The sequence below is a fragment of the Cuculus canorus genome, chromosome 5 (genome assembly GCF_017976375.1).
Source record: "Cuculus canorus isolate bCucCan1 chromosome 5, bCucCan1.pri, whole genome shotgun sequence".
NCBI lineage: Eukaryota > Metazoa > Chordata > Aves > Cuculiformes > Cuculidae > Cuculus > Cuculus canorus.
Window position 1 is genome coordinate 51,793,457 of NC_071405.1, and position 27,380 is coordinate 51,820,836.

The 27,380-nt window shown below is 38.9% G+C and overlaps 1 protein-coding gene across 2 annotated transcripts in view; it reads left to right on the forward strand.

Annotated features, from left to right (window-relative positions):
• Positions 1-27,380, forward strand: part of CSTPP1 (centriolar satellite-associated tubulin polyglutamylase complex regulator 1) — an 86,509-nt gene that overhangs the window by 20,249 nt on the left and 38,880 nt on the right. For both annotated transcript variants that reach the window (XM_054066742.1, XM_054066743.1), the window contains one exon: positions 8,476-8,606. In XM_054066742.1, the coding sequence (XP_053922717.1) occupies positions 8,476-8,606 (131 nt within the window). The remainder of the gene's footprint in view (positions 1-8,475; positions 8,607-27,380) is intronic.

Below are 27,380 nucleotides of genomic sequence, written 5' to 3' on the forward strand. Positions count from 1 at the left end.
TCAATATCAGAGGAGTTCTTGGCTTCCATCTATCAAAGCTTATAAGACTTTATGTTAAATTGGAATAAAGCAGTGGAAGTTGGAAGAACACTTTAGTTTGTATTCTTAGGCTGCACAATTTTGTGATGTCGTAGAAAATTTTTAATTGCTTTGCTAAGAATACGTGTATTCCAATGTGGACACGGCCAACAAATGTAAAATTTCTCCTATACTGGATATGCCAAAGCTGTGAAAATAAGCAAATGCCTGCAGCCATGGGATGTGATAAGATCCCATAATAGGATTCCTTATCCTTTACAGGATAAAATCCTTTGACTATCTCTGCATCCCAATGAATAGCAAACCTCTGAAAGTCTTGTAGCTTGTGTCCAAAATGCATTTTCTTAATTTGGTTTGTCTTCCTTTTCTTAAAAAAAACCCTTATTTTCTAGAAATGTGGATGTCTTCAGAGAACCTGCCACTTTGTATGCTGTGCAGCATTGATACCGGACAGATCGCTGAAAACGTTAGCATTAGAGACTTGCAGTAACCTCGTGTCCTGCAAGATTAATCCTCCTGGGTATCTTCAAATAAAGTAGAGAAATTGTAGCTGGTCAACACTGTAGCCAAGCAGTTGTGGTGAGCACAAAGTGGTTTAGCTGGGCGGTCTGTAAATGCAGAGTTAGCATTAATGTCAAATGATGAAGCTTCGTCTGTATAAAGGAATTTTGGCAGGGTTCATTTGTTGCCATGATGGAAATATTGGAAGCTGCTCAGTCTTTGATGTGCTACAGTTCTTGCCAAGGCAACTGAATAGGTGAGAGATTATTAGTTGTATATTCTTTTTCTTCTGAAATTCTGTAGTCTAACCAAGACTGAAAAGAGCAAATATTGGAGCTGCATGCATGGCACCAATATTCAGTCTCTTTGGAACAGTCATTAAGTTAAATTTCAGTAGCTCCTGAATCATCAGTTGTGACATGATTGTGCTGCTACCTTTAGAAAAAATTAAAAGTCTGATTTATAAACCATGGAAATGCCCAACAATAAGAGATACAGGAGACTACATACAGAACAGAGCAAGCAGGCCCATGCTTATACTTTGGCCTCAGCTTTATGAGAAGCCATTTTGTTTTCACTTGGCATTACGCTTTGATCTCAGCAGTACAAGATGGGTGCAGTTCTTCAATAATTTTTGAATTCATGCTCCTCCATTTTTGAACATTGACATTTCGGTATCAAAATCCATCTCCCACCAATGTCACTTCCATAGCTACTTCCAGAGCTGTTAGACTAGAAGAAGCCTGAACACTGTCTTGTGTTGCTTGTATTTTTAATAGAGTTTCTCTTCTTTGTGCCATCTTCTCACGTTTGCCACAGGTTCACTGCATGGTTCTTGTAACATCTCACAGCTAGTGAATTAGTTCCTCAGTGTGACAGGGAGGCAAAAATACACCTGTTGGTTAATAAAGGAAGCCAAAGAGTGGAGAGTATGGCTGTATGATAGATAAAGCTGATTGAAGTCTTGAATCTCTCATACTCTCAGCATACAGCTCGATATGAGCCAGCAACGTGCAGTTGCAGCCCAGAAGGCCAACCGTATCCTTGGCTGCATCAAAAGAAGTGTGGCCAGCAGGTCAAGGGAGGTAGTTCTACCCCTCTGTTCCTCTGTAGTGAGACATCATCTGGAGTACTGTGTCCAGTTCTGGGATCCTCAACGTAAGAAGGATATGGAACTGTTGGAATGGGTCCAGAGGAGGGCTTCAAAGATGATCAGAGGGCTGGAACACCTTCCATACAAGGACAGGCTGAGAGAGTTGGGGTTGTTCAGCCTGGAGAAGAGAAGGCTTTAAGGAGACCTTACAGCTACCTTCCAGTACCTGAAGGGGGCCTACAAGAGAGCTGGGGAGGAACTTTTTGCAAAGGCCTGTAGTGATAGGACTAGGGGCAATGGGTATAAACTGAAGAGGGGCAGATTTAGACTAGACATAAGAAGGAATTTCTTGATGATGAGGGGGGCGGTGAAGCACTGGAACAGGTTGCCCAGGGAAGTTGTGGCTGCCCCATCCCTGGTGGTGTTTAAGGCCAGGTTGGATGGGGCCTTGGGTAGGCTGATCTAGTGGGAGATGTCCCTAGCCATGGCAGGGGGATTGCAACAGGATGATCTTTAAGGTCCCTTCCAATCCAAACTATTCTATGATTCTATGATACAGAATGCTATAGAGCAGTTCAATAAGGAATTTTGTTCTTGCCGCAGTTTCTCTAGTTGGACTACTTTGAAGAAATAGTAAATATATTAGCTGGAGAGTGAGCAGTTTCTTTGTGTAGTTATAATTCTGGATGATTTTTATTCCACTTCCTTTTTAGGTTTGGGGGGAAAAGGGCAAGAGTTTTTGAGGGAAGCTGGGTAGAAACTTGCAGTCATCTCCGTAAAACTAGTTATAATGGTATTCATGCAGCTGTCTCTGTGATGCAAAATATGCTGTGTGTTCTACTGTAAAAACTAAACCTCTGTTTATACTAGCAAGACCTTCCCAGACACGCTGAAACACCATATGGTCTGAAATAGCATCTGATCAGACTGAAAGAGTTAGTCCTGGGTGATTGACGCTTATCTCCTAAGGCTTCCTTACTTTTCCCTTAAGCACCTTGGGAGGACTTCTGCAGGACTGTTTATCATCTTCCTTTGAATTGTACCTTTCCCATCTTCCCGAATACTGGGTTTCCCAGCTCATAACTCTAAGCAGCAGCTTTATTTCAGAGTAGAAAAGGGCCCCAATATGTGGCCTATTATATCCATATCAGCTTGCTTACCCTTTTCAAACAGCTATTGTGATTTAATAGGGCCTTGCCTGGCAGGGGGAGTCCTTAATTCCTTCTATATAACAATGGCCAGCTTGAGTTACTGCAAACTGCAGGATGCTGCTCTGATCAAAAGGCCTCTGGTTTTAGAGATTGCTCTCCCCTCAATCCGTTCCCTTCTTTCTTTCTTTTTTTTTTTTTTTCCTTTCCTTAAATCCTGGGCTAATAATTCAACACAATAAAGTCATTTTAGCTTTTTTAGCTTTTTAATTTGAAAGCTTCAAGGTGTTAAATTACTGACCTAGTGTAGGAAATATCAAGGGAGGGGCATTCTAAAAAAGATAAAGGGATTCCGGGTAATAAAGAGAAAGCACAGCAACTCCTTTAATCCTTTCCTTCTCCAGAATCTGTAGACTGGTCTCGGAGGGTTTCATTTGCTACAAAGCAACATAAGAAAATTTGTTCGCTACCTGCTCTGAGCTGTGTCACAGGTGCTGTGGTTCATTTTCTTTCAAACAGTACTTGTGATAATCTCTGTACCACCTGTATTAACTCTGCCATGAGTACAGATTCCTGAACCTATACCAAGAAGCCTGAACACAAATCATTAAAATCTGTTATTCTTTTCCCTCTCTCCACACCCTTCAGCTGAAATAAACTTGGGTAAGAGAGACAAAGGATCTCAAAAAATCCAGTCTCTGTGTTTGTAGTGTTACATCGTCCAGTCTGGCCAAAATGTTGAGAGTGTTAATGATTTCCTATCTGCCTGGTTGTTAAAAAAGGATTTTTCCTTAAAGCCAGTCATCAGGAATAACTTTCAGCATCTGTTTCCTCTTACTCTGGTAACACATTTCAGAGGAAGTGCCTAAAAAGCACTGCTAATTTCATTAGTGGGAGATGGTGATTTCCGTGAGGCTGACTTCATTGCCCCAGGTTTTACTAATAGTGACATTTTAAAAAACACTTGATACAACGGGGATGCGTATGGTCCTATGCTACCTTCCAAGATAGAGAACTAAAAAAAATCATCCAGTCATGGGTCTGAATATTGCAAGTAGTGTAATACACTTAAACCAATAGGTGAAGAATCGAATGATCTTTAATTAAACCACTTTGGCGCCACAGTAATTTATTCATCACAGCAATAAAACTGGGTAGTTTGTTTTTTTTTCCCAATTGTTCCTACACTTTTAAGTGTTCCCTCTCAGACCTTGTTCCAGGCAAGGTGAACCTCACTTTCAGAGCATAGCCTTGGGGTAAGCGCAATTGGTCACTTGGGGACGCTTTGTGTGTGGATGAGTTATTGTCTGGGTTTTAAAACCTTTTAAATTTCAGTATTTTCTATTGATAGAGCGAGTTCTTTGTTACCCATTGTACCGGTAGTCTCCTAATCCTAATACTCCTGATTATCCCTACTTATTGTGCTTTGGTTCACTCCAGGAAGCAGTCTTGGAGCCCACGATCTGGGTTCCTTTCAGATGGAACTAAACTGGAAGATGTGTTCCAACTGCAAATGAGCATTCAGCCCATGGGACCGGACTAGAACTGATCCAGAGTACATTTCAAGAAAAGAACGAACCTTGAGATATCCATAATTTTAACATCAAGTTCTCTGCACAGTTTCTTTCTACAGATATTTTAGTCAGTCTAGACATAGCCTCTGATGGCAGTTTCACATTTGAGACAACCTTGTTTTCGCTTAAAACAATTCTGTTTTAATGACTTATACACCTCTGTACCTGGGAAGAAAAGTAGTTGTGTGTGTGGGGGATGGAAATTGTTCATGCTAAAGAAGCAGCATAAGCCTTCAAATTGAGTTTTTCTTCCTTCATCATGCTCTTGATGGAACATGCAGGCAGTAATGCTGTAAGTTGAAGAACAGTGCTCCTCCGGTCTTCATTCGTTGTTTTCCATTTAGTAGTGAAGGGGTCCTATGAACTCATTCAGCTCTTCGCATGCTAAGCAAAGGTGGCACCTGCCAGGGGGACAGCAGGGTCCTGGCAAGCTCTTCTGTCCTTCTCGAGGACTTGGGGCTCCCTCTGCATTGTGTATATTTGGCTTTGCCTGAGTTCAGCAGGCAGAGGCTAACTACTGTGGTGGGTTTCAATTGGGATGTTGCCATAGCATCCTGGGACTTTTACAATCTATTTAGAAGTCCAAAGGTTTGAAAAGAGTGCTTGAAAGTTTCTGAACTCTGGCAAATTGCCGAAATGTAATTACACAGAAGACAAAGCCTTACTGAAAGCTGCACTGTTCAGGGAAGCAGCACCTGAGTACTAGAGTTCCTAGCATAGCCATTTCTGAGAGATGGGGCTGTTTATCACAGTCTTCTCCCAAAACTTCTTTTTCTTCCTCACACACGCACGTGCCATCACACGTGTGTAGACTGGGTATGCTGCAAGGTTTCTCAGTAGTGGCACTGGAAGAGACTCCGTTCTGTGGTTTGGCTGTTCTGGGGCGTGTTAAGGAAAGAAGTTAAAAAGTAAGCAAATTAAGTCCCTACTGCAAAAGTTTCTTTATATCTTACTATTGAGTGAGGACCTTGCTTTATTTTTCTCTCGTCTTTCTCCAGAATATTCTCAGAAGTAAATGAGAGGAGCTATTTTGTTAATGGAGTATCCAACTGTCTTTTGTTAATGGAGTATCCATTATGTAACAATTCTTGTGTGAAATATGAGTGTTTGCAGTGAACTGGTGTTAAGTAAGGAACATTCAGTTCAATTTCTAGTCTCAGTTTCAGCAAGACAAATAATATCACATCATTAGTAACTTTTATTAATGTTCTAATTTGCCTGCTCTGTTTACTGGTAATGTAGAGGGCTGGGGCAACCATTAGGTTTGCAACAGGAGGCTTGGAGAGTTGTTGAAAGAGCTTGGCATAGTTGCTGAATGCTTCCTTCTTGAAGGAATGTCTTGCAGATGGCTGCACTAAATGCCTAAAAGGGGAGAGAAGTTAACCAGAGAAGTGGAAAATTATATTCTCAGTTTCTGCACCTAGGTTCACAAACCCATTTCTGAGTGACTGAGGACAAACTAATAGCTTGTTGAGGTGCTCTAGTTTGTTCCCAAGTCTTTCTCCTGAAAATGCACCACTATGCTCTGGCTATCTGACTTTGCTAAGGGTATAAGTTATTCAGCGAGAGCAGGGCAGATAAGAATTAAGACTGAGCAATCTTAAGGGAAGGATCTCAGCAGCTGTTAAACTTGCTGAGAATATTTGAGCTTAGTTTGTTGTTTTGTTGTTGATATCTTGCTTACTTAAGCCATTCCACTGAGTCTGCAGGTTGTTTTATTTTTGCATTCAAAAGGCACTGGAAAAGGCATCTGTTGCATGTATATAAAAATCATAGTTAGGATGTTGGTCTTATTCCCTACATGCTGTTGAAATACCTGCAGCTTTGGGTTGTCACAATTTCTTTCCTCCAGAAGGATTTGCCTGCAGCCGCTACGAATTGCCACATTCACGCCAAATTCCCCTCTGGGTAATTGTAAATCTTCCATTGTATAGTTAAACAAATCTTATTGCAAGAAAAGAGGAATGAAAGAAATATTGTACCTCTTTTACTCAGCTAGCTGGCGGCACTTGGCTGTCAACACTTCCAGGTGTGCTGATGTTCCAATGTATCCACCCACTCTTTTAACTGACTAAGCAGCAACAAATGATATCATACCCTTCTGCCTATTAGATTTAGAGCCATCTCATACTGAAAATGCAAGTGACTTGAGTTTTCTCTTACCAGAACTAAGGATTAATATAGTAGGGCTGTCTGCTGTGACTGTGAATTAATAGTATGTTAGCTTCATGTCTGGACATTTCCATTACAGTTGTGCCAGGATCTGCTTCCAAACATTGCATGTGCTGTAGTTGTTCTGAGCAGCATAATTTGATGTATTTACTTCTATCATGGTGCCTTCATCTTCTCTCTCAAACGTTACCCTCACATGTGTCATCTTCTTGAAAGTTGCCTTGTCCTATTACACCAGGTTTCTTATTTTTTCATTGATAGCCTTCTTTTCTCCATCGACCTGTCAAGCCATCAGCAAAACATTGCAGATCGAAAAATGAAAAAAGTCTTATAGGCTGTGGTTTGGGATGAGAAGATTTTCAGCTTTATCACAGGCATCTTGTGGGACTTTATGCAAGTTACTCTGAACTCGTTCACTCTAAGGCAGTGAGCTGTGGCGCTTTGTAATGAATACTCTTTACTTACAATTATAGTCATGGGAGCCCTTTCCTGTAATTCTGGTGTATTTTAATCAGGCACATGATTTATTTATTTACTTTAATCTCTTGGGACAATGGCTGTGCTTTTCTGTGGTTTGTACAGCGCTGGTGTTGAGTAAAGTTTCTTAAACATGAAATAATAGATTTGTCCATAATATTTACAAAAAGAGTATTCCTAATTCTAGGATTAAAGAATCATGAATGTTTCTGAATCATAAGGTGATCATACTTATTTTGAGATGCATTTCCTTCTGAGTAGGAGAGCTAGAAGCAGTGTTCTGCACCTAGCTTTCAACGCATGACAAAAGAGTCCATTTACTCACATGCCTTTGAGAACCAGGACATTAAAATGCAGAAATTGTGATTCTTTTCTGAAAAATTGAATTGGCTTCTTTCTACGCCCCCTACACTCACTCCCCCCCTTCCCAAGTTGTTATATAGAGTTTTAATTTTGCTTAACTACTGGTGTAGTTCTCTTTCAAATATGAGACTGTTTTCTATATACTATGAAGGATAAAGTGATTTAAACTGCTTATATTTAAACAGGTGATTTAGAATTGCAAACTGAGAGGGTTCATATTGACTGATGGATTTTGTCTGTTGTCAAGATACTACCTATGGAGAGGTTCTGCTGTGATGAAAGTAAACTTCTATCTTTTCATTAATTCTCTGCTGTGTGGGAGAGTTAAGCTCCTGTCCCAAGTGAATGTTTTTAATGATCTCTCTGGAGTGTTTGAAAGCTTTGTCCCATTTGCACAATGCAGAATGAAATGCACAATGCAGAATGAAATGCACAAATTCTACCTTAGTTAGTAGTTAGGCTAAAGTGCTTACAACTCTAATATGAGAAATCTGTACTAAAATACAAGAATATGGATATAAAATTGACTATCCATCATAATGACTAGTTACTCTTTTCAAAATGCACTAGTGCAAAGTGTCCTTTAGTTAAGTGTTAATCTGCTTTTCATGACAAATGAAGTAGATTTTATACATCCAATATAGAAAAGTTTCAGTGCTGTAGAAATTAAGTGTTGAGGCTTCTGAATCTTCTCTTACAAAGGATATTTTTGTTTTGTTTTGCGGCTTCACAGAAAACTGCTATGAGAATAGCAGTGAAGTTCAAATGGTACTAAAAGAAAGGGCATCTTCTGGTCACATAAACAGCAGTTACTCTTGGCTAGCCATTTCCAATGGATTGGCTTCAAATAAGTGTCTCTTGGACACCACTTCCTGGGTTTCTTTAGAATGAATTTTACTTTCACAGGTCTCTAATTCCTATAATTAAGTTCCCATGTGTGTTTTTTGCAGTCTTCTCTCTAGAGAACAGATGGGTATAAGCTTTGGAGATTTGGTTTCACAAAATGTAACTGCCAGTGGTTTTCTTGCTACTGTTCATGCTGGCCTAAGAACATTCCTACATCAGTTCAACTTTCTGACATTCTCTTGTTTTGACTTTATCTCCACAGTTTTAACAGTGTGCGTCAAGGAACACACATCTTGTTCCGTGAGTTCAGCTTTGTCCAAGCTACCCCTCATAACAGGGTGTCTTTTCTTCGGACCTTCTGGAGGTGTTTCCGAACAGTGGGGAAAAATGGAGGCAAGTATTCCAGCATCTGCTGCTACCCTGTTACCTTGACATTAATATTATTAGCCAGGCTATTAATGCAGTACAAACACTGACACTTCACACTATGTTCTAATGTTCTAACATTGTTAATGGGGAGACACCATCACAGTTGTCTGTGGAATATTTCAGAACTGTTTATGGCATAAAGTAGTGTAGTAGGAGCGCCTTGTTGCCAGTGCTGCTTCCATTGCAGAACAGCATGTCGAGCAACAATACATCAGAGGGAGGACATTTGAGGACCTGTGCACGGCCATGGATAGAGTGTGGAGAAAAATGTATTGTGGGTCACCAGATTAGGAGCAAAGTAGCAGAACCAGAGATAGTTAGAACACAGGGTACAGAGCATGAGGGTTGTAGATGTGAGACTATAAGGTGGTTAGGATGTACTGAGTGCTTTGAGCAGGAGCCCTACAAGAGGCAGAGTTCACAGTGGTGTTGGGCTGTAGGGTGGTAAGTGCTGCTACCCGAACTGTGCCTGAGCTAGTCCTGGTGCATCTAGATGATGTTGCAGGATCCTGGAGGCTGTGGAAGGGGAGCCACTGACAACTGTGTGACCTCTTCTCCAACTCTACCTACAAGTAAAAAGCTACAATGCTAAAATAACTACTCAGCACTGTACTATCTTGTCTAGCTCTTCTTATACTGCACTCTGCATATTAGGTATTACAGAACTGGCCAGAGTTCAAAATAAACTCATGTAACTACATGCAACTAAAATTATGTTTTGTTACAGTTTTAATTTAGTATTTTAAGCAAATACACTGAATGTTGCTGTACAAACATGAATTTTGGTGGTTTTTTTTAACCAAAAGCCTCACTTGTTTCAGGCTATTCAGCCTCAGTTCTTGTTGCAGGGAAGGCTAGAACAATCCTCTTAAATATGGATAAAACCTCACCTTCTGGCTAAGCCTTGCAGCACTTCTGCTCATGATGCACAGAGTTTGCAAGACTATGCATAATGACTTGACTCTTTTGATACATGCCATTTAGATCCTTAGAAATTAGGCAATCATAGCTAAGCATGACAAAATCTGTAATTAGCTACTGAAGTGACTGACTGTGCTGTCTATAGCACCTTCTTCCTAATGATAGGTACTTTATTGCATTCTAAATAATTTATATTAGTTTAAGGATAATATTTTTAAGATTACAGGTAAATTGTGCGGTACTTATCTAACCTGTATATAGTGAGGGCATATCTGATTTGGGACCAGGCTGCAATCAGGAAAAATAAAGTGTAAAGCCTCCTAGAGCATATTCTGTTGGATAGTTACATAGGATAGTGACAAAGTCATCCACCACAACTGCAGCTGTCAGTGATGAACAAATGACAAATTGGACAAATTGAAGAGAAGCTATTTGATGGCATGTACCCATTGCTGTACTTTCAGTGCAAGTTGTCATCAGGCTTCATCTATCTAACATCTCAATTCAGCCAGATGATGGGCACCTGAAGTTGTTAGAAAGAAGCAAAGTTTTCACTGCATGGTATCTCCCTTGTCTTTTACTTTCAGCAACTTTATGTGAATATGGAAAAAGTTGCTGAAGAAATTATAATCACCAAGATACTTTGAAGGGGAAGGAGGTACGTAGGAACAAAAGCTCGGGAGGATGTTACTGTGCTCTGGTTGTGGCCTTGAAAGAGTTATGTGTATATTTTCTTCTGACTTTAAAGTTTGGTGGCTGTACTTGTTAGTCTGAGCAAATATGGCATGTTTACCTGTATATTTATACAGTTATATACATTTTCATTATACATTAACTTGAGATAGAAAAGCATCACTTTAAAGAACTTGCAGCAGTTGCAGACTAGAACTTTGATTTTATTCATTTCAGTTTTATCTGCTGTGGGATTTTTTCGGCTATTCTTGTTGATAGGGGAATTCAGAACATTCATTGTTTCTTAAGAGCTAAACCCATTTATTAAGAAGCTGAACCTGTGCAACATAGTGGGTGAATCATGGTCATTGCCACAGTCAGGCATAGACTAGATCTGGGTTTCTTTCCTTGAAATACATTGTGTTTAGATGAATGTGAGGAGGAGTCATGTTATACAACTAATAGCAGCAACCAGAAGAGAGATCATTGGTGTTCTGACCTACAGAATGAGTTTCTGAATGATACAAAAAGTCAGACTAAATTATGCCCAAAGCAAATAAGACTTTCAACATAGAGCTTTCTTTAAAAGCATAGCTAGTAGTACATCTTTTAATTGGATTATTCCAGAAATTAATTTTAAGTTGTTTCTTTATGACCACTGCATTGGAAGACAGGACCATATGTACATATCAATAAAAAGGAGTAATTATACAAACTGGCAAGGAATCATGACTCTATCTACAGATAATTTGTTGCTACAGCATCGTGTTATGATGCCTGAAGGAGGCTGTGACCCCATGGAAAGCCTGTGCTGGAGCAGGCTCCTTGCAGAACCTGTGACCCCGTGGAGAGAGAGAAGCCCACAATGGAGCAGGTTTTGTGGCAGGATTTGTGACCCCATGGGGGACCCATGCTGGGAGCAGTCCATTCTTGAAGGACTGCACCCTGTGGAAAGGACCCGTGTTGGAGCAGCTTGTGTACTGTCTCCCATGGGTGGGACCCTACACTGGAGCAGAGGAAGACAGTGAGGAGGAGGGAGTGGCAGAGACAACATGTGATAAACTGACCGCAATATTCATTCCCCATCCCCATGCACTGCACGGGGCGGGGAGAGCTAGAGAAATTTGGTATAAGGGTGAACCTGGAAAGAAGGGAGGAGTCGGGGAAGGTGTCTTAAAGTTTGGTTTTATTTCTCATTATCATACTCTGATTTGATTGGCAGTAAATCAAATTAATTTCCCCAAACCAATAAGAGCGATCTGTCTGAACAGAAGCAATACTTAAATGTAATAATCTGTGTATGTGCAGAACCACATACACAGTTAGTGAAGTGCACTAACATTACCGTCTTTCTTGGGAAATTGCTATAGCTATTACTTTTCCACTGAATTCTTTATCCTTTTGAATTACTGAACAGTAGTTCTTCGTGGATAAATGCAGCAGCTTTTATGTTACCTTTTCCCTGTTAGCCTTGCTACTTGATGGGTTCCAGTTACATTGCCCTGCATAACTCCTTTTTTTAGGTAACTGGATTTATTTTTGCTTTTGTCTCCAAATGGCAAGGAAAAATGACTAGCTTCACTAAATGCGATGGTGACATAACACACTTCAAAAACTAAAGAAAAAGTTGTTGTGTTTTTTTAACAAAAAGAGGATTTCTTCTTGGTGATATGCTGCATCTGATTTTTTGCAGGATTTCCCACTGGTTTTAGAAGCTTAGCAAGATGCAGAGTTCTATTTTCAAGTATGCATAAGCATATCTGGGTTTACACACATTAGAAAAAAGAAAAAAAGTTTATTTTAGAGTGTGATCCCATGTCAAGAAACAGGGATGCACTACACAAAATTTATTCCCTCACTTAAATGCTTACCAGTGACGCACAACACCCATAGAGGTAGTTAGAGGACAGCTAGCTTGTGTGTAGAGAAGCACAGAGCATGATGCTCGGTTAGTAACGGATTTCTCCCAGAGGAAGGCAAAATGACCAGAAGTCTTGTTTTCCCTTTGCTTATGCTTAAATTGACCTCTTGGAATCTAGCTGACCTGCTCTTTTGAATTGTCTATTCCTCAGGACTCTTTAATTAAAACTGCGCTTTCTCAGTTTAAACAGCCCCTGCAGAGTTCTGCTGTGAAGCTTCATAAGGTCAACATATGCCTCTCCCAACCCCCATGGCTTTCATGTCTTGTAGGTTCTCTGGTTTTAATTAAAAAGATTTTTCCTTAAATGCTTTCCAGCCAATTAGAGAAATTTTGCACTGAGAAACTTGTTCCAGGCCTGATGTATTGAGAAGTGAACAGAAAGCTCAGTCAGGACCATTGGCACTTTTTTCTAGAGCCTCAGCTTTCTTTAGTGCTTTTCAGCAGCTTTCCTCTTTATTCTTTCCTTTTTATTTTTCTTCTTCCCTCAATTTAAAATTGCTTCCAGCTAAAGTAGCTGCTCTTTGATACCTTGGGTATAGCCTTGGTGTGGTTCAATACCAGATACAGGATACTTTTCTTCCACTCAGGGGTAATGGTTACTTTATTTAGACGCACACACCACTGAAGCATAATACTGCTGCAGAAAGTATGTTAGACTGTACTCATTGAGGATGCTTTTTGCAGACTCTTACCTCCCCTTCAGATGAAAAAGTTCTGTTACTGCTCATCCTGAAATCAAATCTTCTTATAAACCTACCTTGTTTATTTCACATCTATCACATGGTATAATGTCTGCCTCTACTTCTGCGCACTTGAATGAGGAAATTGGAAGTCTACCTACCTTTGGAGCTTACCACCACCTGGCACACGATCTCTGTCGTGGAATGAGAAGGATGGAATGTCTCTCTGACTGGTTCTTCTTGAGTTTGCCCAGAAGGCTATATTCCTTACAAAAATTAAAGAATGCCCTATCCATATGATTTGTGTAACCTGGAGTCTGAGAAGAGCTAGAAGGACCACTGTTCTTCCAGCTCTGTTTTGAAAGATTCTGTTTTAATGCATTTTGCTGACAAGATTATTTACTTGAGGCTCCAAAACCCCTTCCTTTGCTGATGACATTCTAATGTTTCCACATGTAACACATTAAATTCCTCCCTCTTTTTTCACTCCCTTCTTTGTAAGCTGTTAGACTGTCTCCATTCCATTCACTCTGTTTAGTGAGATGCATAGAACGCAGTGATGATCACAGCAAGTGTCAGTCTGCTGCCCTTTCCCTTTTGTTATTAAACCTAAATCAGATCTTTATGCCATGTTCTTGCAGGAAAGTTTTTATAAATCAGTGGTCTCGCAGAATTTCCTGAAGATAATTAGGCTATGGATTGTAATACAGTGCTGTCTGGAAGCTCATTCTGCAGTGAAGTAGTCTTGGCTGAAATGAGTGGCATCCAGCCTTTGTTCACTTTGCAGTTCCTTTGCCCTACCATTATAGCTGTTGCTATTTATGAGTTATCAACACAGCTCTGCCTGGAACCACTGATAACTCTGGAATATCAGGCCAAAAGATTTCTTAAAGCTGATGAAAAATAAGTAGAGGATTACATTTTAGAGATGGTGAGGTATATCTACAAGCATTATAAGTTAAAATACCTGCACTACATCCATCTAAAATGCATTGCAGTAGTCATTTGTAGAAGTAGTAGCATATGAGTCTTCACCTAGCCTCTCTGTGAATTCGGTTCATACCATTCGGTCAGTGCAGTTTGTGAAATTAAATGTGGTATGCTGGAAGTCTTCCTTATCTAATCTGTTTTGTGGGGTTTTTTCTCCCCAGTATTGTATTGCCTTCATGACTATAACTCTGAACATGTACCAGCTCATCTTACTTTCAAAATGTTTTTTTTCAACTTTGTATTCTACATTAATATCTCTCTAAATGCACCCTCTTGGAAAACCACTAAGTTTTCTGATTATTATCTAACTTTTTCTGCCTTTTTTTGTCTTTGACAGTCCTTCACTGGTTCTGTCATTGGCAAATTACATTAATAGGTTCTTTACTTTTTGTCCCAGTTGAGAGGAACGTTTAAATGAGCTTACATACAGTCATCATTGTTGCATTCTGCTAAGCAATTATCCAAAATTCAATTGGTAATTATTATTACCATCTGTTTTGCAGTCTTTTGGCAAGTTTCCCATTCCTATGACAGCATTCTTACTCAAACCAACTGAAATGGATTTTTTTCAATTAAGACTTTTTTAGGTTCCAATATGGGCCTGAAGCATTTGTATTCCAAATTGTGGGGAAGTTCCCTGGAATAAAATTAGTTCCAAGTTGTGTGATCTGGTCTGGGATTCTGTATACTAGAATGTTTTATGTTTCTGGTCTACTCTTCAGCAGCAGAGAAGCTGAAAGAGAGAGAGGGAAGTAGAGAAAGGTAATGAAAATTGTGTTTTTTCTGGATTCCTTGTACTGTGACTTTCCACAAAGAGGCTGTAAGGAAAGAAGAGTCTCTATGAAGCCCACGTCTGCTTTCAATCCACCGTTGGCTCTTAACCTGCCCTGAGATGTGAACTGAGGAAAGAATTATCTTCGTCCCTTCTCAGTGAACCATAAAACATAAGTCTCCCCGTGCTGTTGGCTTCAAGTGTTTGTCTGTGCTGTGTAATGCAATGTTCATATAGACAATCTAACTTCAGGGACGGTATTTCTGTATGGTACAATTCCACACTATGTCAAGATACTAGCTTGGGACGTGGAAGGTGCAGAGCTATGTTTTTTGACAGAAGCCTGAGACTAGTTCATCTACCTCAGCCGGTCAGGTAACATATACGGAGTGTTGTTATAGTGTGTCCATGTAGCTTATTGCTGTGGAATAAACTCTAGTACCTCTGTGTTGAGCTACTATGAGCAGTGTAGATGCAGTCTGAGGAAGAGCTCTATGAAGAGAGAATGTGTGTTATGGTCCAGTGTGAAATGAAGAGCAAGGACCCTGCTTTGCATATGTGCGATTAATTCTTTGAAGTAGCATAGGTGCTAGGAGATGTCGTAAATGAAGAGATATCTACCTTTTAAAATATCTATCTTTTTTAAAGTACTGTTTCCCAGCTGTACAAAAAATCTATAAACTAGTTGTCTTTTTGTCTTTATCATCCCAGCTGCTTCTTATAGCTTTTATCTCTGGAGGTGGTGTTATTCATAGTTTCTGTCACCACAGATTCACTTCCTAGCTTTCCTAATGCAACCCATTGGTTTGCATAATGTGCTTCTCACTCTAGAGTGTATGTCTTCCATAGGGTCAAGCAGGCCTGACGTGTATCTAGAAGGTTTTGTGAATACCGCAATCTTGCCCCCTGTTCTTCCACTCCTCCTATTAGTTATTCTCACAAAAGCTTGAAATTCTGTTATTCTGGTAAAATAAGCTTAGCAGTGCCATTTATTTATTTTGAGGAACTGAGTTTTCCCTGTGGTGTTGAAAGGACTAAGAGGTGCTGTATTTCTGTAACTATATTACTGAACTCTTCCAGCAAACCTTTTCTTGTTAGGCAAGATAGTTGGTGCCTACAAACTCAATCTCTGCTCTGCACTTCATTTGGAGCCCTTAGCACCATTCAGTATGTCCGTGTTTTACTATAGGTTTCATGTTGAATTCGTTTAGCTGAACAGTACTGCTGTGCTCAGGTGTAGAAGTTCTTGCATCACTTTATAGTCACCTTACCTCAATAAACATCTGTAATTCTGGTTTAAATCAGTATGATCATGAGTAAAGGTGTTGTTTATGATTAAAAAGATTGTTAGTTTATATGTTTTGTAATGCCCCTTTCAAGAATCCTAGATGAATATCAGTAGAAGTGATCTGCATGTATGATTAGTACTTTGATATGCCACTACTACTTTGTGAAATGGGAATAAGGTGGTACTGTGGAAAACATCAAATCTGCAAATGAGTTATGAAACGTAGTCAGTGGTATGTATAAATTAAGCTTGGCCCATTTTGCAGTTGTCGCAGTGATGCGATTCTGGTAATGCATGGTCTGATACCTTCCTTCATAAGCTGATCTGAGAGTGATTTGCAATCCATGCACTTCCTCATCCAGGATTTATCCTCATTCCAGCATAAATCTCATCACCTTCATTGGCATAACAGACCTTTCTTGAGCTTGAAGGAGGAGATACTTGAATATAAAGGAGCTTTTCTGGACCCCTTTTTCTCTCATCCAATGGGATTCTTCCAATCTCTCGGAAGAGACTGAATTTTGATCTCCTGAAATCCAGAGCTGTGGTCCTGCTTTTTGCCAGATACATTCCAGGAAATGATTTTTTTAAAGATGAAGATCTTAGAAGTGCTTCAGGCACAGAAGATGCTTCCATAGAAGTTCATACCTTCCTAAACTTCAATTTCAAAACCTCACAAATTTGTAGTGTAGAGGCTTTGCTACTTCTAGTGCTCACAGAGATGCTTGTCAAATCTTGCCTTCTCTGAGGTTTTCCTGCATTAAGGTCTAGTCCCAGAAACAGTCAAAATCTACATTAGCTGATTTCATAAACTGGTATGAATTTCCCAGTAGAGCTTGCATATTATTTGTAATGGAGAAAATAACCTGGTGTTGTTTAAGAGAAAAAGCAGTAGTATCGGGGGAATCTGGAGAGTACATGGAGCACATAATAATCCTAAAGGAAACCAAATATTTGAAATGAAATGGATTTTTTTCTGTTGTAAAGTGTAAGTATGTCAGGTTCCAAAGTGTTACTAGTGTTTATTTTCACAGAGGAAGGAGAGACTTCAGAAAGTCAATATTGTCCTGAATGGAATTTCAGGCCTTCCACCTTTGTTGCGTTGCAATTCAAGATGGAACTTTCATTCTGAACTATATTCACCTCCTCCTCCAGTCAGCTGTTTACTTGACCTTTTTAAAAATTATTTTGTGTGGGTGAGATGCTGAGGGGCATGGTTTAGGGGTTGTTAGGAATGGTTGGACTTGATGATCCAGGAGGTCCATTCCAACCCAGTGATTCTATGATTCTATGATTATACTATCCTCATCCTGAGTTTGTCATGATTATCTGTTTCTCAAATAGTTTTCCTTCTAGCCCTGGTGTCTGGTTATCTATTACTACTTTTCTCCTGACTCTTTCTGCTGGATTTAGGATCTTGCTTATTCAAAGTTCTCATCTACCTTCTGGTTGTATTTCCTTTCTATAATTCCGAGAACAACTTATACGTTATCTGAAAGTCAGTCAAGTTCTCAGTGGTTTTGTTGTAAAGCTATCTCTGCACTGCTTTTTTAAGACTTTATTTCCTGTTTCTTATCCTCACTCTCCATGCTGCTAACAGATATTCCTTCATTTCTGCCAGCAGTGGTGGAGGTATTGCTGTGCTGTGCAAAGTTATAGTGCAAAGTAGGAAGTAGTCAACATGATTAGGATACCAAACAATTAATATTGTGGCTTCTTCCTGAAAGAGTTTTAGTTTTTCTGTCTACTCTGATTGGAAACTTTTTATCATACCCTTGAAATGACTGAGTGAGTATAACTGTCCTTAAGGCACTGAGAAGGGTTTCGTGGCTTTCTTCTGTGAGGGATGGAACCTCAAAAGTGGTATCTTGATTTCAGAATGGTTTTTAATAATGGTACTTTTCTATACCTGCTGTCTGAGGATCTCCAGGTATTTTACAGCTGTTGAGGAATGAAGCTTCTCAAGAATTTTGACAGTGCTATTTTCACTTTGCAGAAAGTGAGACAGAGAAATGAAGTGAATAGCTGAAGTTCACATAGTCAGAGGTAAAAATCAAGCTGTCTGGCCTTTTGATATTATGAATTCAATTTTATGTGCTAAAATTGTATTTTACTTACAGGTATGTACTTCTTTTACCATGAGATGAGTTGGCAAATGCACATATGTTAGCGTACGGCAATATTGCTTAGATAAATTGGTTTTAAGAACCTGTCTCTTTTTTCTTTTTAAAAGCTTTGAGAGTAATCGTTTTATTCAGGATAGGATGTATTTAGTTCTTTTCAAGTTTGATGTTATAACCCCCTTCACTACTTGCTTTTCTAGACAAAAATCTTTAGAGCAAAATAGAAGTCAGATTAGTCATAGAATCACGGAATCACCAGGTTGGAAAAGACTCTTGGATTGTCAAGTCCAACCATTCCTATCTGCCACTGAACCATGTCCCTGAGCACCTCGTCTACCTGTCTTTTAAAATACCTCAGGGATGGTGACTCAACTACCTCCCTGGGCAGCCTCTGCCAGGGCCCAGGGACCCTTTCTGTGAAAAATTGTTTCGTGATACCTAGACTGAACCTCCCCTGGCACAGCTTGAGGCCGTTCCCCCAATGTATTTGTCATCATGTTCATCATCTCTGTTGTGGAACCACATGCTCTGTACCTCTTGCACAACAGTCTTTCCTTCTTTGAGGAAGGGTGGAGACGGAAGTAATTTCCTGTATGTGCGTTAGTAACGTATTTCTTCTCTGAAAGTACCTTGGCTCATAAGCTTTCTGGTATTTAGCTGGTAGCTGTATCACTTAGAAAACCAGTCTCTGTTTAATAGGAATTTCTCACTTCTAATGTAAAATTGGCAAGAGATTTTCCCTTTTGAAGGAGCTCAAAATAGAAGCTACTTTATATGCTGGAGTGTCTTCTTTATTCATCTTCCCTCATTTTAAATTCAGAATATTTCCTTTTTATATAGAGGTTGCAGTCTTTTGCTGTTTTTCCATAACTTCAAAGTACTGTCTAGTAGAGTATTGTTCAAGCACACTGATCTTCAGGGGACCACCTTATAAAGTAGTATACTGTTCTCTCTGCTTAGGTCCCACATACTAGACGAATAGCACGTCTAGTGAAAGACTTTCTAAACACATCTGTTCCATGAAGGGCCATCTTCTGAGTTCTTTTGTTTAAGTAACGAAATGCAGAAGCCTAGAATCTGATCTAGCTGTGTTATGCTTTGCTATTTGTCTGGAAATAGAGGCTTAAAAGCCTCCTTGTCCTATGAGTATACAAGTTTGATGCCCAGAATAGAAATCTAGTTTTCATAGGCTTCTTTGATTGTCAACAGAGAGTGCCTGATCCATAGGGCAGTTTTGAACAGTTCAGGTGAGATCCTGGTCGTGAATCTGTATCTGGTAATCTTTCTCTGTATTAATTATATTAAGCGTTTAGATAGAGCGGTCTTTTCATTGAAGACCCAAGTTTGGTGCCTGCAGTTAGGCAGCATAAAAATTACCCTTCTGCTCTGCATTCCCAACGTGTGCTGTTTTCCAAATTACTACATAAACCATTAGCGAAATGTGTCTTTCTGATGATGCTGTGTTATTTCATTTTAGTTTGGCACTCACTATTCTGTAATGCTCATGGATAAAGCTTTTAGAAAAGTTTTTGATTCCATAATGCTTTTCTTCCCTTATAAATCTTCCACAACGTTTGTATCTAATGTATCCCCTAAGCAAAGTGAAGGAAAGTGAATGCCATATTAAATGTTAGTAGACTAGAGGAGTTTAAAACCAAATCAATAGTCACTGAAGTAAAATTTGTAATCTGTTGAAGGATTTCCTTTGAATTCTAGCTAAGACATTTTGCAGGACTAATCTTAAAGGAAAAGTTATCTAATAAAATGTTATTTTTCTGTTTCTCAGAAATAAATACTGCCAGCTTTAGCAGATGCAGCAATTAAACATGTTCACTAAGGGAAGCAGTTTTTTTAAGAAGCAGTACAGCTACTGTCAACTTTGTTCATTATTTCTTTTGGCTTTCTCTGTTAGAAGAGATGTATCTGCAGCATCCTTCTACACACCCTTGCAAGCACACACAGAGTCTGGAGCTTTATTTTATGAGCTCTTACACTGATTTAAAATAAATTAGGTGAGTCCTTGTGTACTCCAAATAGTATTTCTGATAATGGGCATGCTAAGGTGTATGTAAAGTGCATCTGTAGGCCAATACTGGATAGGGTTTGGGCATATTGTTGGTGATGCCAAATGGAAGTTGTAAGCATTTTCCTCCCTTCTCCACTTTGCTTGTTGAATTTATTCTGCTGGAACAAATGTGGGACAAGCAAAGAAATTAAAACTGGCAACTCCTGAATCCTGATCCTGTTAATCTGTGTCTTGGGCAAATCGCTTAATCTCACAGTACCTTCATTTTTCTATTTATAACCTGGAGTTCAACCTGTTGGATTAAATTAAGTCATCTTTGGATGTACCAGTTTTGTCTGGGTAGGTAAAACTGAGGCTACTTAGATATCTGTATAGATCAAATTTGATGGAATCAAAGCCTTAATGAACTCTCACTTTTTTTGTTACTGGTAAGCAGTTAATTTTAGATGCATATAAACTTCCTTGCAGGTTCTTTCTATTAAAATAATTTAACTCTTCTTTAAATACACAAAAAAGAGTGTAAATACAAAAAACAGTATAAGCATCTGAAATGTAAAAACCTTTAATATCAGTCTTCCTTCTCTTCTTCCCTCACCCCACGTTCCCCAATTCAGAACTAGAAGTTTTTTCCTATGGGAATATTTCTGTCTTTTAAAGATTCTTTAGATGAAATTAAAATCAGTTCAGGAGGAAGGAAGAAAAGACTTTATGATAGTTACAACTGGATTTCAAGAGCTATATCTATTAATGTGAAAACTAACCAAACCTGCAGAGAGGAAATATGAATGTGGCAGCTCTCTTTGCTGTGGCTTAGTTTCAGAAGATTGTCACACGCAATATACACAAGCATCTTGAACTCTTTGAGACGTAGCATAGTTTCAGCACTGGTGAGGTGAACAATTTATTTCAGCCAGATAGTTAAAATTTGTTGCCTTGTCTTGCTGTTTTTCTTGCATTTTCTTGCTCTCTTGCATTTGAGCATTTGCTAAATGTTTAATAAAACATTAGGTATTGGCCGAATACATCTGGTACTTAATTTATGGGTATTTGTATGATTCAGTTTCTGATTGTTACAAATAGAACATGTTAAAACCAAAAACTCAGATTGTTAAAGTGACATACAAGCAAATCAGTCTTCTTAATTGTCTTTTTTTTGAGCATTTTTGATGTAACATGGGTATAGATAGAGAAGAATTCTGCTTTTTACTTGCTTATGATTACTCTGCAAGGCACAGACCTCGGCATTCAATCACTTTTAAGTAATGGCTCTAAGGTATTTTGAGAAGAGGCTTAGGTATGTGTTAGGTTAATCTAATATTTTAAGCAGACTCAAAACACTGGATATTTGCTTATGACTGAGTTAACTCTCCTTAGAAAATAATGTATTTGACTTGTAAAACCATTTGCAGGCAACATAGCAAAAGGAATTTACATAACTCATAAAGTTACATAGCAACGGTCAATTTGAAACCAGAGTGTACTAGTAAATAATTGTAGAGGAGTCTAAATCTTAAGGGATTTGTCTGTGTAATCCAGCATATTCCTTACAACCTAGTCTGTGTGGAACATCAAGTTATAGCCAGAAGTTATTCTAAAATCTTGTTTTCAGACTATATTAGCTTTTTGAGGAAATGCAAACAAAAATTAATAAATCCAGGATGAAGTAACTTGCATCTCTGCAGAAGAGCTAATTTAAATAAAATATCATGAGAGTTTTCTTCAAAATACAGTTTTTAATTTACTGAGGTATCCAGGAGTGACTTTTCTGCTTTTCAGGAACCTTGTTAAGATAACTTTGAACTTGAAATAGTATCAGGGTAAATTCAGATGTAGCAGATATTATTTTCCTTGAGTCTTAAAGAAAAATTAGCATTCTAGTTGCCTTCTGTGATGATTTGGAGGAGAAACAAAACCAGAGAAGTAAAAGCAGCAACCCTGAGAAATGCAAATGAAAACAGCTCGGAAAATACCTTAGGTTTAGCCTCTGAGACTGGCTCTCATCTGCTGTAATTGAAAATGCAGTGCAGAACTTTTTGGGACTTTGAATGCAACTAAAGCTGCATGTAGGCTGTTGTTTTTTTTCTACACAAGTATTTATTTTCCTTTTGCTAACTGAGAGATTATACAGATAGAAACAGAACACTGTACTGCATCTGTCCTTTCACTACTGTGCTGAATTATTTTTAAGATTATTTTTAACTTGGATCTCTTTAGTTATCAGATTTATAACACAACCCACCCAAACAGCTGGTTTGGCAGACTGAAAAAGCAGTGAACTGTGACAGGATTAGGTAGAGGTAAGAAATTGTCAGGTTTAATACCAAAGAAATAAATATTACTATTCCACCTTCAGAGTAAAAATTGAAATCTCCCTGATGAAGTACTTATATTTCTACTGAGTGCTATCTGTGTGCTTCAACTCATTATTGTTAGAATTGTAAATACAATCATTTGCAGTTCTTGGCTAATTTTTTTAAACAAAAAAAAGAAGTATGACATTCTATACCTGTGTCTAGTCCTGATGGTTGTGTACCTTAATGTAAAAGCAGGCAGCAAAATGCAAAGGTGATTCTAATTAATAATTTAAACAATACAATTCAATTATATTAACAATTATTTTAATCCATAGTTATGAATTAAAACTAATTCTGGTTTACTACTACTCTCTGCCTACCAGACCAGATTAAGAAGCTTTTGATGAATGCCAAAAATATAATTAGCTTGTTCATTATAAAGATGAGTGTAGCAGAAAGTGAGGAAGCTTGGGCATGAATGGCAGTAAATATTATTGACTAATTCGTAATGCTGGAATGAAAATTACTAAAATAGGGGAGGGGAGAAGTCCTTGTGTGGTGCTTCATGGGCTGGATTTTGGGTGCACTACCAATATGAACAAGCTGCACTCCCCCCCCCCCCCCCTTTTCTCGTAAAACCATCGGAAGATGAACAGTACATACACATACTTCTCTTAAATCGTCAGTGGGTCAGATGCAACTGGAAGAATGGGATGAGCTGGAAATCAATCAAATCATTTTTTGCAAAATTCAGTTTGGGCTTTAACTGAACTCCCTCAGATTCCACTGCAGTTGATATTTTAAATGTTTGAAATTTGTTGCATGTGTAGCTATTTTTTTCTCTCAGTCACTCTAGTATATAGGAGAGATACTGTGTTCTGCGCTTTTAGCCTGGACTGGAATTTACTCCTACAAGAAATCCTTTGGTTCTCTTCTTTTACAGTGTTAGCATGCGACTTCCATGTTTGGATGCCAAAAGAAGCTAGGGACCACTAAAACATCAGGATAGTTGAATTGGGGTGTTTTTTTACTTGATTGTTTATGTGCTTTTTTTCGCTCTTTGGAAGTACTGAACAGATATGTTCTGATAAAATTAGAGCATACAGTTCCCTTGCTTCCAAGTATTGTCAGATGATTTGGAAAGGTCCAAAAGCACCATTATGGATTGATGGGTGCTTGGAAGACAGAAAGAGGGAGGCACATGACTTCATTGGTTTTGAAAGAGTTTCAAAATTCTGAATGATTTTTAGTTCTAACTTGTTGAGAAGCAAAGTCCCATCCCCAGCGTGATTTACCTGAGTCACAGGTCACTTTGAAGAAGCTGCCTGGTAACTACGTTATCTGTGTATGTTTTGTCTAGCCTAGGTGAATGTTTTGTAGTAGAGATATTTACCTTGCCTGAGGGGATGGGTGGAAGCATGGTATATTGCATTATTTCTCAATGCAAGCATCTTCAGTTATAAATGTGTAAGCAGGTTAGAGCACAGAGGAGCACCTGTTAACCTGGCATTTTCTGGCAGCTGCATATCTAAGTTTATACCTTTTGTTGATGGAAGAGCTTAATATCTGTGTGTGAGTTGAAACATCTGAATAACTGACAGCTGGGTCTTCTGCAAAATTGCAGGCATTCTTCTTGTATCATACTATCCTCCCTTACATTCCTCTTGTTGGCTTCAGTTCCTCCCTGAAATATTCTGTTTCAAGGGGAGACTCTGCCAAGGGGGCATTGGCAAGAAAAGCAAATTCTCCCTCTGGAGAGCTGGTGTCACTTATTAGCATGTGAGAAGAATGGTTGTAAATAAACAATAAATTATGTGTAGTTCTATGTACTATAAATTCTAGTAATGTATACCAGGCTATCTCGCTGGCTGGGTAAGGTAGAGATACCATTATTGTTTAAAAAGAAGTGATCCCTGGACCTGGGGAAATGCTTGCCACTTTATCCCAGAAGCTTTATTGTTACTAGAACAACTGATACTATCTTTATCTTAACATCACCTCTACTGTCCTTGTTTTTTTCTGTTGATCATAGCAGGTGAAAGAGAGCCCAGAAAGTATATGTGTGTCCTGTAGAATTGTCCGATATGCAGCTAAGCGCTGTGAGCTGCAGTGCATTTTATGATCCCACATTGTATCCTTAATATATATAAAAAAAATATACAAGACTACCACCACATGATGTGAATTGGTTGCCCAGGGCAAGATGGAATACTGCAAGTTGAAACCTGTTCTTTTAGACATTGTACTCTCAATACCTTGAAAGCAACATAATTCATCTTTCTTAACAATAAGTTTTAAAATGTTTTTAAAATCAGTGTACTGTCCTTCACATAGCTATGAAACATTAATAGTTGGTTTATTCTACCTTACAGTGGAAAAAGGTTCAGCTCAGTGTTTAAGAGAGGGATATCCTAGTTATACAGTTTCTTGTGCTAAGAGCTTAACAAGAAAAAGAGACCTTGCACTGATTGTATGCCCAAGATAAACTGGGAACTGAAGCTGTTGTCTTCTCTGAATGCACCTAAGACTTTACTAGTGCTTTTGTTAAAGCTGTAGTTCCACGTCAGCATAACCTACGTACTGAGACACTACCTTCTCAGATCCTTCTTATGGGAGCTCTGATGCTTCTCTCACCTAGGGCTGATCTGTCTCGGTACACTAAGCTGGCAGAAAACTATTCAGTACTTCTGCTGGTTGAGGTAGTTTTCTGCTGGCACAGTACATTGAAATGCACCATTGAGGCTGTACGAGAGGCAGGGAGCAGAGTGCAGTGCTCTGCAACCATGGCCCACGTCAAACCACCTAGCAGGTTGTAAGTGCAAAAATCCCAGTGTTTACAAACCTGGCCCTGAAATAGAGGTCATATTGCTTTGTATTGACACTTGGCCCAGTCTAATTAGATAATACAATGCAATATACTCATACTTTTTTTTAAAGCCTCCTTTAGAGGGTAATACACTTGTTGAGTTTATAGCCAGAAAGTACTGTTAGGCCATGTAGTCTGACCTGCATAGCACATCATTAAACTTCACTTAGTAACACCAATATTGAGCCAAAACACTTTTGTCTGACTGAAAAATAATTTGCATATTGTCCAGAAGGGCATTCAGGTTTGATTAAGTCATGTAAGCCTGAAGGGGCCGAAGGGCCCCTGGGAAAAATAGCAGGAGGAAGCAGTCAGCTGTCAGTGCTGCCAGAGCAATTAGGCTGGCCTGCAGCCCAGTCCCCATGAAGTATTGAGTTTTCATGGGAAGGAGGGCTGCTAGAAATAGCCTACTCTCGGACACCTTCCGTGTGCTCACACATGCTTTAGCACCCAGGCAGGAAGCCTGACTACTGTGTAGTAATTCTACAGGCATGCAGTGGGGTGGACCTTGTAGAGGCTCCATGCTGCAGCCGCTGAGGAGACAACTGCTTGTGAAGACTGCTTTGGATGATAGAAGGGCCAGGTGAGAAAGAAACTGTCCTGACAGGAGAGGAAGGATGTTTATTTGATAATTTTTTGTTTTGTCGGAGGTCAGAATTTACTAAGACTTACTTGATTTTGAACTGCAAAGTATCATTAGGGGCTAGTAAAATCAAAACCCTGAACATGTCACTACAACCTCAACTTGTGGCGGGCTTTAACAATGTGGTTATCTTCACCTTAAAAAAATTTTTTTAAAGTTTATGTAAATTGTGTTCTTTTAAGTATTTGAATCATATGCTGAAGTAAATTTCTTATCCTTCTTTTTGATAAGCCAAGTAAATCATCACCTTGAGCCTCTCTCTGTAAGGCACGTTTCTATAAGCACCCAGTCAATCTTGCAGCACTTCTGACTCCTTTTCAATCCTCACCATCATTCCTGAGTTGTGGGTGTTTTGGATTGGTCAAATTCTGGTAGCTCAGCCTCTCTACTTGAGGTTTCTGTGTTTACTCATCTGAGGACTGTATTATTCTCTTGGTTACATTATTCTGAGCAGTTGTGGTAAGCTTCCTTTCCACTTGTCTTCATAGAAACTGTTTACCCAGGTGGAGCCCTCTGACTTCTCTGTTTCTAGATACAGTGTTTCATGTACAAGCATACTCTAAACTAGGTGCCCGCCAACTGTGTCAATGAGGATTTTCTATGTTACTATTCATTCCTTTAAAATTTTTAGTGTTTCCTTATTCTCCATATGGCTCACAAATGTTATAATTCATTCTTGTTGCTATCTAGGCCCTTAACTGAAAAAATGCTTCAGACTGTAGAACTAAAGGTGTATTCTTGGAGATCCCATGAGAGATACACCTTCTTAAGTGGTGATTCCTCATCCTCATTTTGAGATATAACTATTTTCCTGTCGATGTGTTTGGTGGTTGTTTTGAATAATTCAAGTTTTTTAATCACAGCACTGTTCAGTATAAAATGTAGTATCTCTCAAAGCCTGACTGGTATTTGATGCTTTTTTTTACATCTAGACTTGTGTTCTCATTTGAAAAGATTACTTAATTCACAAAAAAAAATACTTTCATGATTGATAGCTATTAGTAATTGACTGATGAAGTCCAGTATTTCGTGTTTGAACGTTTTGTTCAGGACTACTACCAAGCTGGACATGGTAAAGATGCCTAGGTTATCTCAACTGATGGCAGCACTTTAGGACTTATTTCAACCCCATCCTTGCACTCATTGGTATACTGCATGCTCTGGTTGGGTAGCTCAGTCAGAATAAGTCCCTGATCATAACATTTTCAAATGCTAATGAGGTTTTTTTTTCAGTCCTATAAAATTTCCCAGGTGTTTCAGACTTTGAAAATCAACTCTCAGCAGTGCTGAGAGCTTGTCAGCCAACCCTCTTCAAAATCATGACAGAAATTACGAACGTCTGCTTTTAATTTTTTAATGTGTTAAGTACCACTCCACTACTGACATCTTCCCAAATTAACGCTGAAATGGAAAACATTTCGGATTATGCAGAAAAAGAAGGATGGTATATTATATTAAATACAACACACCCTTTTTCTGAACACTATGTTATTTTTTTCCCCCGCAGAGCAAAATGTCAAGAGGACTATCATTACTACAGTT